At 34.9% G+C, this 12,510-nt stretch overlaps 1 protein-coding gene across 3 annotated transcripts in view; it reads left to right on the top strand.

Annotated features, from left to right (window-relative positions):
- The window catches only part of PSME4 (proteasome activator subunit 4), a 98,774-nt gene that overhangs the window by 23,768 nt on the left and 62,496 nt on the right, over positions 1-12,510 (top strand). For 2 of the 3 annotated variants that reach the window (XM_042932269.1, XM_042932271.1), the window contains exons 4-8: positions 5,243-5,308; positions 7,286-7,330; positions 9,359-9,508; positions 11,016-11,079; positions 11,610-11,684. In XM_042932269.1, the coding sequence (XP_042788203.1) occupies positions 5,243-5,308; positions 7,286-7,330; positions 9,359-9,508; positions 11,016-11,079; positions 11,610-11,684 (400 nt within the window). The remainder of the gene's footprint in view (positions 1-5,242; positions 5,309-7,285; positions 7,331-9,358; positions 9,509-11,015; positions 11,080-11,609; positions 11,685-12,510) is intronic. The other variant, XM_042932270.1, reaches the window with a different exon arrangement.

The following is a 12,510-nucleotide window of genomic DNA, read 5'->3' as shown; positions in this document are numbered from 1 at the left end:
AAAATAATTAATGGTTAAAAACAGTTTACTTTTTACTTTACAGTTTACTTTTTTTAACTGGGTGGCTCAGTTGGTTACGTGTCCAATGCTTGATCTCGACTCAGGTCATGATTTCAGGGTTTGTGAGATGAAGTCCCACATCGGGTTCTGTGCTGACAGCGCTTAGCCTGCTTAGGAGTCTCTCTGCCCTCTCTCTCTATCCCTCCCCTGCTCTCTCTGGCTCACTCTCTCTCAAAATAAATAAATAAACTAAAAAAAAAAAAAAAATCCCGGTTTTTTAGTTTCCAAACCAGTGTTTTTTTTCCTGGACCAGTACTTTTCAAACTGTCCACTTAATACCTCCTCTTCCCTTGAGGCTTTGAGGTGTCTCTTAAAGTGGTCTAGTGTGAGAAATTTCTTGGAAATTTCACATGTTATTTTAAACATTGATATTGGTATTAGGCTTATAAATAATGTTTTCAGGGGCACCTGGCTGGCTCAGTCAGTAGAACATGTGACTCTTGGTCTCGGGGTTGTGAGTCTGAACCCCATGTTGGGTGTAGAGATTACATAAAATTAGAATCATTTTTAAAAAGTAGTATTTTCATAAGTAAAAATTCCTCCAATCTATATCTTGACTAAAATTGATGCCCCTGGAAGATGAACCATATTTGTTCTGTGGTTTGGATTGCTCACACCCAGGGGCTGTGTGTGCCATTGAATGGAGTACATATTGTGCATTCTTTTTTTGTTTTTTTTTTTCCCCCCGATGTGTTTTTATTTTTGAAAGAGAGAGACATAGCGGGAGTAGGAGGTGGGCAGAGAGAGGGGGAGACACAGAATCTGAAGCAGGCTCCAGGCTCTGAGCTGTCAGCACAGAGCCCAATGCGGACCTCGAGCCCACGGACTGTGAGATCATGACCCAAGCTGAAGTCAGACACTCAACCGACTGAGTCACCCAGGCGCCCCTGGAGTACACATTGTGAAGTGCAGCTCTGTGATGCAGACACTTTTTAAAAATGGTAATGTGTTGTTCCAATTTAAAGGGATCACAAGAATACTAAGGATCTGGCACCACTTTTGAGGGGGATTTTGCTTGGTGAGAGGCAACTGTAGGACAAAATTAGAAACCTAATGTCTCTGTAAAAAAAAGTAGAAGGAATTGTACTTAAAACACTTTTCAGGACTATAATTCTTTATTCACTTTCTCCAACTTTCTATAATCTTTTTACTGTTACCATCAGATATTTACCACCTTTTGAAAGGAATACCTATATACCTATATAGTTATAAAACCTCACCTTTGAAGGATTATCAACCTCTTTGGTTCTTGGACTTTGTTCATCACATTTGCCTTAATCTTAAAATCAGAAATCTAGTAGTCTTAGTTCTTAAGCAGAAATATTAGAGAAACCAGTTGGAGAGCTATACAGCACTACTTTTTAGTTTCTGCTTCTTAGAGCTGTTCTATATCCTCTGGATTTCTAATAGGGAATCATTTAAAACATTTTAAAATTTCGTTTTTTTAATTAAGCTTCTGTTCAGTGTACTAGTATAGCAAGTGTTTATAGTCCAGGGATAATGTTATGACTTCACAAACATTTTATTTCAGAAAACCCCTGAAAACCCTTTAATATGGCATGCTTTTGGAATTGGTATTTTTGCTTTGAGTATTTTCATCTTAGCTGTATTCTGACTCATTTTGAAACAGTTTTGTCAGCTGACTGCATGTGTTCATACTATTTTTAGAATACTATTTTTGTAATCAAAAGTGAAAGGTTGCTTCATTTGTTAACTGTCTTTCAAGTCTTAAACTCATGTGCCTTATGTGTTTTTCTTTATTGAAACTACTGCTAAGGGTGCCACGCATGTCAATAGGATTTTAAAAGCGGGTTCTATTTTTTGGAGCAAGGATTATTCAGCTTTCTTCTTTCCCTTCCCCTTTTCCCTTATCTTTCTCCCTCTTCTCTTTGACTCTCCCTTTATTCCTTCTGTTGTTCTGACTTTATGCTTCAGGGGCAAGAGACCATTTTCATTCTTCTCTGTTTCTCATTTCTACTGGAGAAACAAATTGTAGGATTTTGTTATTTGATAAATCAAAATTGGAAAGGAATTAGGTAGTTTGAACTTGATAATAGTAATGTAAGAATCACTTAATGATTATATTACAAAAGAAGCATTTGAACCTTAGGAGCCTAGTTTTATTTTATAAAATAGTGTCTCCCCCACTTAATTGGGGTAGCATCTTGCAAGTTACTAATAAAGGCTGTTGCTGCTAACAAGGTATGGAGGAATTATGCATAAATCAGCTTTTACAAATGGGCACAGACAATTCATATTTGAGTAGATAAATGTGTGTAAATTTGTTTAGTCTTGTCACCATCAGTTTGATTTTTGTGAGTTGTTCGGTGTTAAAAGGCTTACATATTTGCATCATGAGCAGTTTGGGCCTAGATAACTCATTTACTTTTTTTAAAATATATTTTTAAGATCTATTTTTCTTTCATATAGATCATTCTCTAAGGGGATCGTAGAGTATTAAACATTTCTTTTTTTTTTTTAGTATGTTTTTTAAAGTTTATTTGAGAGAGAAAGAGAGTGCATGGAGGCAGGGGGAAGGGGGAAGAGCAGAAAGAGAGGAAGAGAGAGAATCCCAAGCAGGCTCTCTGAGCTATCAGCACAGATCCCAGAGGGGCTGGATCTCATGAACTGTGAGATCATGACCTGAGCTGAAATCAAGAGTCAGATGCTCAACTGACTGAGCCACCTAGGCATCCTGAAATATTTTCATTTTTCATATTAATCTGCTTCTGAAGAAACTTGATTATTTCCCTTTTTGGTGCTTGTTCTTGATGGCTTTTGTTTCTCAATTAATCTGACAAAGGACTGTTTGATTTGGTGCTCTTATCCCCAAGATACAGCTAAATCCTCTGTTCCCCCTTCAACACATGGAAATGACATGTTCTTACTCTGCTGGAAGTTTCTTGACACATGTGGCTATATTTATAAACTTAAGTTATTATCTGCAGCTCAAGAATGATCTCTAGCTACAGAATTTAACGTGATAATAAAATGATGAGAGCGATTTCTTTGAGGCCCTGTTGAAATTTAAAATAGTTTATGGTTATTTTGTTAATAAGCAGTAATTATTAATAAGGTAAATGTAGTGATCATTTACTTATTTGAGTCAGAGTGCATGAGTGGGGGAGGAGCAGAGAGAGACTCTTAGGCAGGCTCCATGCCCAGTGTGGAGCCCAGCTTGGGGCTTGATCCCACAACTGTGAGATCATGACCTGAGCCGAAATCAAAACTCAGATGCTTAACCCACCGAGCCACCCAGGCATCTAGATGTAGTGATTTATTAACATGGTATTTGAGGAATATTCTATTTGCTCTTTTAAAAATACTATTTTTACTTTTATTTGGAAATGAGAGAATAAATGGTTGATTTTATTTTATTAATGACTTTGGTAGTGTGTTCCCAAAAGTTGTATCTGTGTTACAATGATTTTTCTTTAGAAGCATTTAAAAATATTTAGTTCACACTGATTAGGCTTATCATCACTTTCAGGAATTATGCATGTTCTTTTTACTTATGTGGTCAGGATTATTACAACTTATTAGTACTAGCCATGAGGCAGACTTCTTTCTTTAAGTATTTATACCTTTCTTATGGTATTATCTTGGCCCTCATTTTGTGTGAAGTGGCTGTGAAAAATGAGTACTGACTCATGAAACTATGCAATATTAGATTTTTGAAAGATTAGCTGTGAGATGAATAGTGTTTGACTGATGGTTGTATTTGTTTAGATTTAGAGAAAGCAGGTAAAACTGAGTTTTTTAGGTTAAGTGAAGTACATTCTTCTTTTTTTTTTTTTAAGTTTATTTATTTGGAGAGAGGGCATGTGCATGAGTGGGGATGGAGCAGAGAGTGAGGGAGAGAGGATCCCAAGCAGTCTCCATGCTGTCAGTGCAGAGTCAGACATGTGGCTCGATCCCATGAACCTCAAGATTATGACCTGAGCCAAAATCAAGAGTCAGACTCTCAACCAACTGAGCCACTCAGGTGCCCCAGGGAAGTACATTCTTAAGAAAGAAAATATATAGGCAATTACGGTTGAATTATAAGGAGGTTAAGGCATAGGTGTGTAGAATAAGCCAGTGTTATAATTTCCCAGTTCATTTATTAAAAAGCAAATACGATAATTCTGAAGCTAAATTTTAGTTCAAGAATTGTCATGTGAAGCTAAAAATACCTCTGGCTATGGACATTCCACACTACTTTCAACTTGAATATATCATTTGCTGTACATTTCTCTGGTTTAAAAGTGAATATTGTTCTGATAATTAGGTAAGGCCAAGGAGGTAGGAAACCTTAACCGCTAGGTTTATGTAAGTCCCCTATCTCAGTAACCAGTGTAACTGGAAACTAAGGTTTTTGGCTTTCCTCAAGCTTCTCTGCTACATATTTGGCACTTAACTTTATTAATGTCCTAAATAATCATAAAGAGTGAGGAAATTGTGGTCCATAGAGGAAAATTCATACAGTCATTGGTTGAAACTGGGATAAGAGCTCAAGAACTGGGACCAGAACCTTACTTTCTGCCCTAATAAATAGGGTGGGAATTGGGGAAGAATTTCCTATTTTGATGTGGTCTCCTAAATCATAAATTAACAGTTGTTCAAGAGGCAGTAGAGTAAATGTAAAAACAAAAAGAGCACAAAATTTTAGTTTTTAAGGAGATTGAAAATATAATTTGTTTTGGCTAGTAAGAAATAATAATTATAGTTAATACTTTTTGTGTTTAATTCTGGGCCAGGTAACTGTCTTCTTTATAATACCTCATTGAGTTTTTATAACAGCCTTCCGAGTGGTAGGTATTATTACTATTATATAGCTGGAAAAACTGTGGCTGTAATACTGAACTGATAGTAAGAGACAGAACTGGTAATCAAATTTAGATCTGTCTGACTCTAAAGCGCAAGTTGTGAACCATTGCATGGTATACTATGGCTTTCTTTTCAACTTAGCATGCTTTTTCTAAGAGAAAATAGGTTATGAGAAAACTCATCCAAAGCTTATTCCTTCTGTTAGAGCCCTTTTGATTAAAAAAAAAAAAAAAGTGTTTTGAATTGTAATCACTTTAATATTATAAACTCCAGCATTTGGGAAAGTACATAGTGATTATTCACTCCCTCTAAAAATTAGTGAAATATAGTCTAGTAGCATCTAGCCTTAACCTTTTATTTTATTTTTAAACAGAAACATTGTTCCCTTCATCTTGAGAGATTACAAGAATCACAAAAGGTCACTATACAGATATCACAGGTTAGAGAGATTGTACCCTTTTCTGGATAAAGAGCATGAATCCATTGGCACAGGCCTTATATATATAAAGAGGGGTTGAAATTGATTTTATTTAGAGAAACTAAAGCACATTCCCACATACCCTATTCCTCTAATGAAGTGAAGTGACAGCTATCAAGTATTATAATTAACCTCCTTCTGAAGACTGAAGGGAACTGGAGAGAGCAGGTAGCTATGTAGGCTTTTATGACTTGCTTTTGAGAATCATTTTTGATGTTATTTGAAAGTTTGGTGGAATAGAAAAATTACCAGTGAAAATAACAGGTTTTCTGTGTTGTACTCTCAAATGAGTTGCCACAGAAACAGTAAAATAAATGTAAAGTTAACATGAACACAAACTTTAGGAACTGGTAGAATTACAAATCTTCTGCTTATTTCCTTGGACAGACACTTTACCATTTTAGAATTATCTTTTTAAGATCTACATTTGAGTTGATGCACTAGGAGGTAGGTGTTTCTTTAAACCTTGGCTATAATTTATTTCTAAATGGAGTTCTTCAGTCCAGACTAAAAGAAGATCCAAAGATCTGTGCTTTTTGTTGCTCTGATAGAAAATGTCCATTGAGTATTGTAAAATAATAAATATAAATATGCATAAATATATATGAACCATAGCCTTGGTATAAATACTTTGGAAATGCCCGGAAATAAAAATCATAGTCGTGGTCTTCTGGGAGTTTAAATGTAGTTGGAGAGTTTACCTGTTTTTTTTAACCAGGCAAACTTAGATACTCTCTAAACTAATAATTCTGTGTTTCTCAATTGCTTAGGGTTTTTTTTGTGAGAGAAGGTAGAATCTTTCCCTAATACTCAAAGAAAATGTTCTATGTCTTTCTCGCCATATGGTCCTCCTTTTTATTTTAGAATGATCTCATGTGTTGTAGCCTGGTTTCCTCTTCAGTTAATTTTTTTCTGAGTAGTTTTGAAACTAAAGAGGATTTCTACAGCTTCTAGTAATGAAATGATAGTTTTCTCTCTTGGTTGTATAATTGATTACTTGTGCTGAGTTTGGTTTGTGTTACCCCTTGGAATTTCTTTATAGATGAGTTCTTAAGCTTTCAGAGAAGTTGGATAGACTTCTGGACTTAAGAATTTCAAGAAGCTTAATGAGAAAATGTCAGGTGGAAGCACTGCCTGAAAGTTTCCCCTTCCCCCCATAATTTTTTTCTTTGACGTTTGGGGACTTGTTTTATTTACTTGTACACTTCATCCTGTAAATAGTCACACATTAATTTTATAATTCCAGTCCAAAATTACCTTGTGCCCTTTGTTTTGCTTATTTGCATTATACCTCTTTTGACAGTAGTCTAATTAATTTAAATATTCCATTCTGTCCATGTGTGTTTAAATGACTACACATTGGCCTTTTCATTAAAACAAACATTTCTTATGAATCCATATAGAAATATTTAAGTAGCTGGTCAAAAAGATGGCTGTTGCTATTTTCGATAATTGTTAGTAACCTTGTAGGGTTATAGAATTCTCACCACTTGGTTATAGAAAACTAGTTTCTGGCGGTTGCTGATATGAGCACACCAGATTTTGTCTGCTTTTTGTGTTTCCATGTAAAAGCACTTTAATTAAAATAAAAATTAGTATTTGAAGTTTTAAGCCGCTGAGCATACTTCTTGATGTGTTGTTAAGTACGGTCATTGCTGCCTACTTTGTAAGGATTGAAAATGATTTGTCCTTTTCCCAGTTTTCTTCCCTTTAGTTTACAACAGAGAATGAGCAAACTGAGGGCAAAGGAAAGAGTAGGTTACAGAGTTTAGATACTTAATCCTAATAGTTCTGTCTGTATGAAAGAGGAGCAGTTATTGCACATACACAGATAATATTTAAACGTATGAACATATCTTCGAGATATTTATTAATTGGATTAGATGTATTCTTAAAATACAGCAACCTAATTTATCAAATGGCTTTCTTCCCCCCCAGTTCTGTAGAAAATGTTCTCAAAACACTCGTGAAAAGCTGCCGACCGTAAGTAGCTTCTCATTTTATGAAACCTCTTGTTATTTCTTTGGGCTTTTTCCCATTCTTAGTGTGCTTTGAAGAGAAAATTGAAGGTATAAATAGTTTCTAACACTGTGATGTTAGTCACTGGGCACAACATATCATTTTCAACTCTTGAACTAAATTATTTAGCTTTCATTTATAAATTTAGAAGTTTTTAAGTGATGTGGGTGTTCCCCATTATAAAGTAAGATTGCCATAATTTATGTATAATTGTCTTTATTTGAAAGATTTTCCTAGAGTATCATTACTCAGATCAAAAATATTTTCCAAAATGCGTATTGTAGGTATTGCATCAAAATGTGAGTAATAATGAAAAGGTGTTCAGACATTTTTTTAAGTATTTTTAAAAATTTTAATGTTTTTTATCCATTTTTTGAGAGAGAGAGAGAAAGAGACTGGGCGCAAGTCGGGGAGGGACAGACAGGGAGACACAAAATCTGAAGTAGGCTCCAGGCTCTGAGCTGTCAGCACAGAGCTCGACGTGGGCTCAAACTCACGAACCCTGAGATCATGATCTGAGCCGAAGTTGGACACTTAACCAACTGAGCCACCCAGGCACCTCTGTGTATTTTTTAAAGTAAAAGACATTTTTTTAAAGTTCTCTTTCAGTGGAACATACAGAAATATTCCATATTCTTATATTTAAAGATGAATATGGGTTGAATTTAGTTTTAATCAACTAAAGTCCAAGTCTGTGGACTTGAAGTGTTTTTTATCAGGGTGTTCTTAGACTGCTTATCCTGATAAGTATGGATGCAGTGAATTCTTTTGACTAGAAATCCGTATTTTGCCATATTCTTATGAGTTAAAGTTATAAATGATTTTATAAATCAGATATTTATTGCTGACCTACCATCCTACTCAGTCTTGGGCAAATGCATTTTTAAGATATGGTCTCCCTTTTAAGATTGAGGCTTAAGATTTAACCTGAGTCATAAGCCACCAATGAGCAGTGTCATTTTGAGCAAGGCACTTACCTCTTAGTCTATGTTTCCTAACTGGATACTTGGTCATCACTGGGGTACTTAGTGGTTTTTAAGTTCTTAGGTAATTCATAGAACACCCAAGCTTTTATGTTGGATTACTAAACTAACAGTTGACCCTGAAAGATTAGAAAGGAGAATTGGTGTATGAGATCTTTAAAGGCAGGATGTATTTTGTGTGTGTTTGTGCGTGTGTGTGTGTGTGTGTGTGTGTGTTCTAACCTGTAGCACAGTGACCTGGCACATAGATGCTTGATGAACCCAAAGAAGTATTACTAAAGTGTAGTTTTATTTTTCACATAAAGGAATGAAGTGTGATTCTAATACAGGTGGACAAAAGATATAATAGGATTAATAATGTGACTTGTAGGGCAAACCTACAGGTGTATTTGAAAGGGTTTCCTAACTTTTTTGGCCATACTCAAATCGAATTACTCATATACTTTTTTTGTTGTTGTTATTTTAAATCCCTTAATGGATATTTAGTAATTATACATGGGTCCTCTTTTTCCATTTACCTTTGTTTTGTGTATGAATGCACACGTCAGATTTTAATTTTGTGAATCTTCTCTACTCCAAGGGCTCTCCTGCCCATTTCCTAGACTTGTAAAATATTAGTACCTGCAGGACCAGACCGTCTAGTCTAACCTGCTCTTGTATTACAAGAGAGCTCTGTGGTACAGTGAAAGGAAATGGTTTGTCCGGTGTTCTCTTTCTCATGTCACTGATTATCCATATATATAGACTGGATTTTCTGACTAAATTTTTTTCTTGTTGCTATTACATAGCACACAGGAAGGGAAAAACTGCAAGAAACATGTATGTTTATATTTATAGGTTATTTAGAGTGGCAAAATGTGTTTATGTTAACTTGACATTTGTAGTGTGTGTGCGCTATGCCTTATAAAATCCATCCCCCCTCCCCCTTTTTTTGTCAGTCACACGTTGATGTTGTAGAACGTTTTTTTAAAGCACTGATTAGGTAAATGAAAACCTTCTTTTTTATTAGATACTTTCCAGCAGATGCCACAGCTGAGATGCTAGAAGAATGGCGGCCTTTAATGTGCCCTTTTGACGTAACAATGCAAAAGGCCATCACTTACTTTGAAATATTTCTTCCTACCTCCCTTCCTCCAGAACTTCATCATAAAGGTTTTAAGTAAGTATATACATATCTTAACAAATTATAGAATAGAGCAAGAAATAGAGATGTATAAACAGACCAGTAAAGCAATTATAAGTAAACAAAAATTTACTAATTCAGCCATTATGTTGATTATACTTGAAGTGTGTGAAGGGTGAAACAATTAAACATAAGATTGTAAATGAAGAGAGAATAATGCTTGTATGTCAAACAAGTAAGATGAGGGCTTTTCCTGGCTGGCTCAGTTGGTAGAGCACGTGACTATTACTGATCTCAGGGTTGTGAGTTTGAGTCCATGTTGGGGGTAGAGCTTACTTAAAAATAAAATCTTAAAAAAACAAAAAAGGAAAGATGTGGGCTTTAATTTAAGAAAGCAAGAGAGAAAGAATAAAAAATGCAAAAAGGAGTAGAAAGTATCAGTAAATAAGCAGTGATAAAAATGTTAAATTGTGTGGAGTTCAGGAAAAGGAAAAGTGTTTTTATAAAACTTGGTTTTATCCATCACTTGTAGTTTTTCTTGGGCCTTTCCTATAATTTTTTTTCTTTACTTGTTCTAGTCTTAGCACTGCTTTTAAGAATTTTTTTTTTTTCTGGGGTGGCTCAGTTAAGCGTCCAATTCTTGATCTCAGCTCAGGTCTTGATCTAAGGGTCATGAGTTCAAGACCCGCTATGTTCTGTGATGAGCATGAAGCCTACTTTAAAAAAAAAAAGAGAACTTTTTTTCTAGATGACTATAGGTATAAAACAAGTGCTAGAATGAAGAAATTTAGACTGTGCTTTTATGGAAAAAAGAAAAGGTATAAAAAAAAGACTGGAAGGAAATAGGTATTATTACTGTGTTGTGGATTCATGCTTACTCCCCAGCCCCCCCCCCCATATTTTCTATGGTGAGATGCCAAATCTTTTATTTCTTTCAAATCAGAAATTTTGTATTTAGCTGTATATTGATGAAATGTTAATTCTCATCCAGAAATTCTAAAAGCATTTCTTTGACCTTTGTAAAGATTGGTGAATAATATTGCAGCACTTTCTTGCCTTGACATTCTCTTCTGTTTAATCTGAGATAATTCCCCCCACAATAATTTAGTTCTACCTAACACTTCGTGACTCATTCTTTTAGGGAACACTTATTATAGTGGTACTTAATAGCATAATTACTAATTGGCTTATTAAAAAACAGAATGCAAGGGAGAGTTGCAAGAATAGGTAGTAATAGGAAAATATTAAAGGAGAAAGGGAGGAAGGAGACACTTGTAAACAGTGTTAGATAGGGGTGGTCAGTAATTATTTAACAATGAAGTAGGGGGTTGATGAGATTACTCTTTTGGCATAAGTGTATTGGAAGCGGAATATTCAGAAAAAATAGTTATTTGTTCCATTAAGTTTGTACATTGAGTATTATTTTTTCTAGGTTGTATAGTTATCAGTAAGAATAATAGATTAAAAAAATACAAAGGATACCTGGCTTTGAACCACTTTCTATAAATCACTTGCTATTCATAACACCATTTTTCTTCTTCAGACTTTGGTTTGATGAATTAATTGGCCTTTGGGTTTCAGTGCAAAATCTCCCACAGTGGGAGGGGGTGAGTATCCTATTTTTTTCCTTCTGACAGTATATATCAGATCATTTGATAAGTAACTTCACTTCCTTAGAATTGGCTCTTGGCAGTGTTGTAATTATTTTTTGTTTGTTTTTAAATTCTGTTCGCTGTTTTCTAACAGAAACAGACACTTGTTTATTTTGTTTTTATCAATATCTAGAAGCATGTGCATGTATTATGAAATGTAAGACTCTGCTTTTGTACCTTCACTGGCATGTTGTTAGAAACATTGTGGATGTTCTCTTTATCCTTATTAGATTAAAATGTCTTCTGTTTGCATTGTGAATGATGCTTTGTCATTTCCCTTTTAATAAGCATTTCAACTACAGTTGATTTAAGATGGTGACAATCAAAACTGAAATTTGGAGATTTTTAAAAAATGAGCCATAAACCATGTATTAAGTTGTGTTAATGATAATAGCTGAGAACAACAAATGGATAAGGGGTGTGACTGACACTTATTAATAACAACAAGTGTACTTACTTAATTGTCTTTCTTTTTTTACTTTCAGCAACTAGTAAATCTCTTTGCTCGATTGGCTACAGATAATATAGGGTACATAGATTGGGATCCATATGTACCAAAGGTAATTAACATTTGAACATACAACATACAATAGCACTGATAGCACTTTTTGTGTCTTTAAGAAGTGTGTTTTGTATGCTATTGCTAAAATTTTTTTGACCACTAGTAAAAACATAAAGTTTTCCGGGATAGACCATTTATTTTCAAAAATTAATTGGTTCATATTAAGGTATCAGAAATGTATGATTTTTGTCTTGCCTACGCAGGACATGAAATAGAAGTTTCAGAGTGAGTAATTTAGGAAGTACAAAGTGTATTATTCAGGGTCTTAATTCATACCTTCCAACAAATTTTGGGTATTGTATTTGATTGCTATTCTAGAGTGTTCTCCACTTTTTACGTCACATTTTCCTCGAGCAAATAAAGCTAGAGTGTCTCTAGGTGCAGTGTTCTTAACACTGCAGCTTCTGTTTTGTTTCAGCTGCCATAAATCCAAGAGGGCCTGCACGGGGTGTACAGGTGATTCTGATCCACACCTTGACTGTAGAGCAGGGAGGCAGAGCAGCAAACATTAAACTTACTGTTTACCTCTGCTTGTGCTGTCCAGTAGAAACTAAAGAGAAAAAGTCATTTTCTTCTCCCTTTGGGCTCCCTATCTGTTCCTAATGACAGGTTTTAAATATAAATTATTAAAATGCAAATTCTTGGGGAAAAAATCAAATCCGTGTTAGAATTTTGAAAGGGAAAATAACTCACTAGAAGACAAGTATTTGCATTTATATCTCACTTGTTTGTTTATGGGTTCATGGATACAGCTGCTTCAGATTCATACTCCTGTGACCTGAGTGTCATTTAAGAAAAAGCAAATAGGGGTGCCTGGCTGGCTT

Source organism: Panthera leo, chromosome A3 (genome assembly GCF_018350215.1).
Source record: "Panthera leo isolate Ple1 chromosome A3, P.leo_Ple1_pat1.1, whole genome shotgun sequence".
NCBI lineage: Eukaryota > Metazoa > Chordata > Mammalia > Carnivora > Felidae > Panthera > Panthera leo.
The sequence above is the reverse complement of the archived record's forward strand: the minus strand, read 5'-3'. Positions and strand labels throughout refer to the sequence as shown.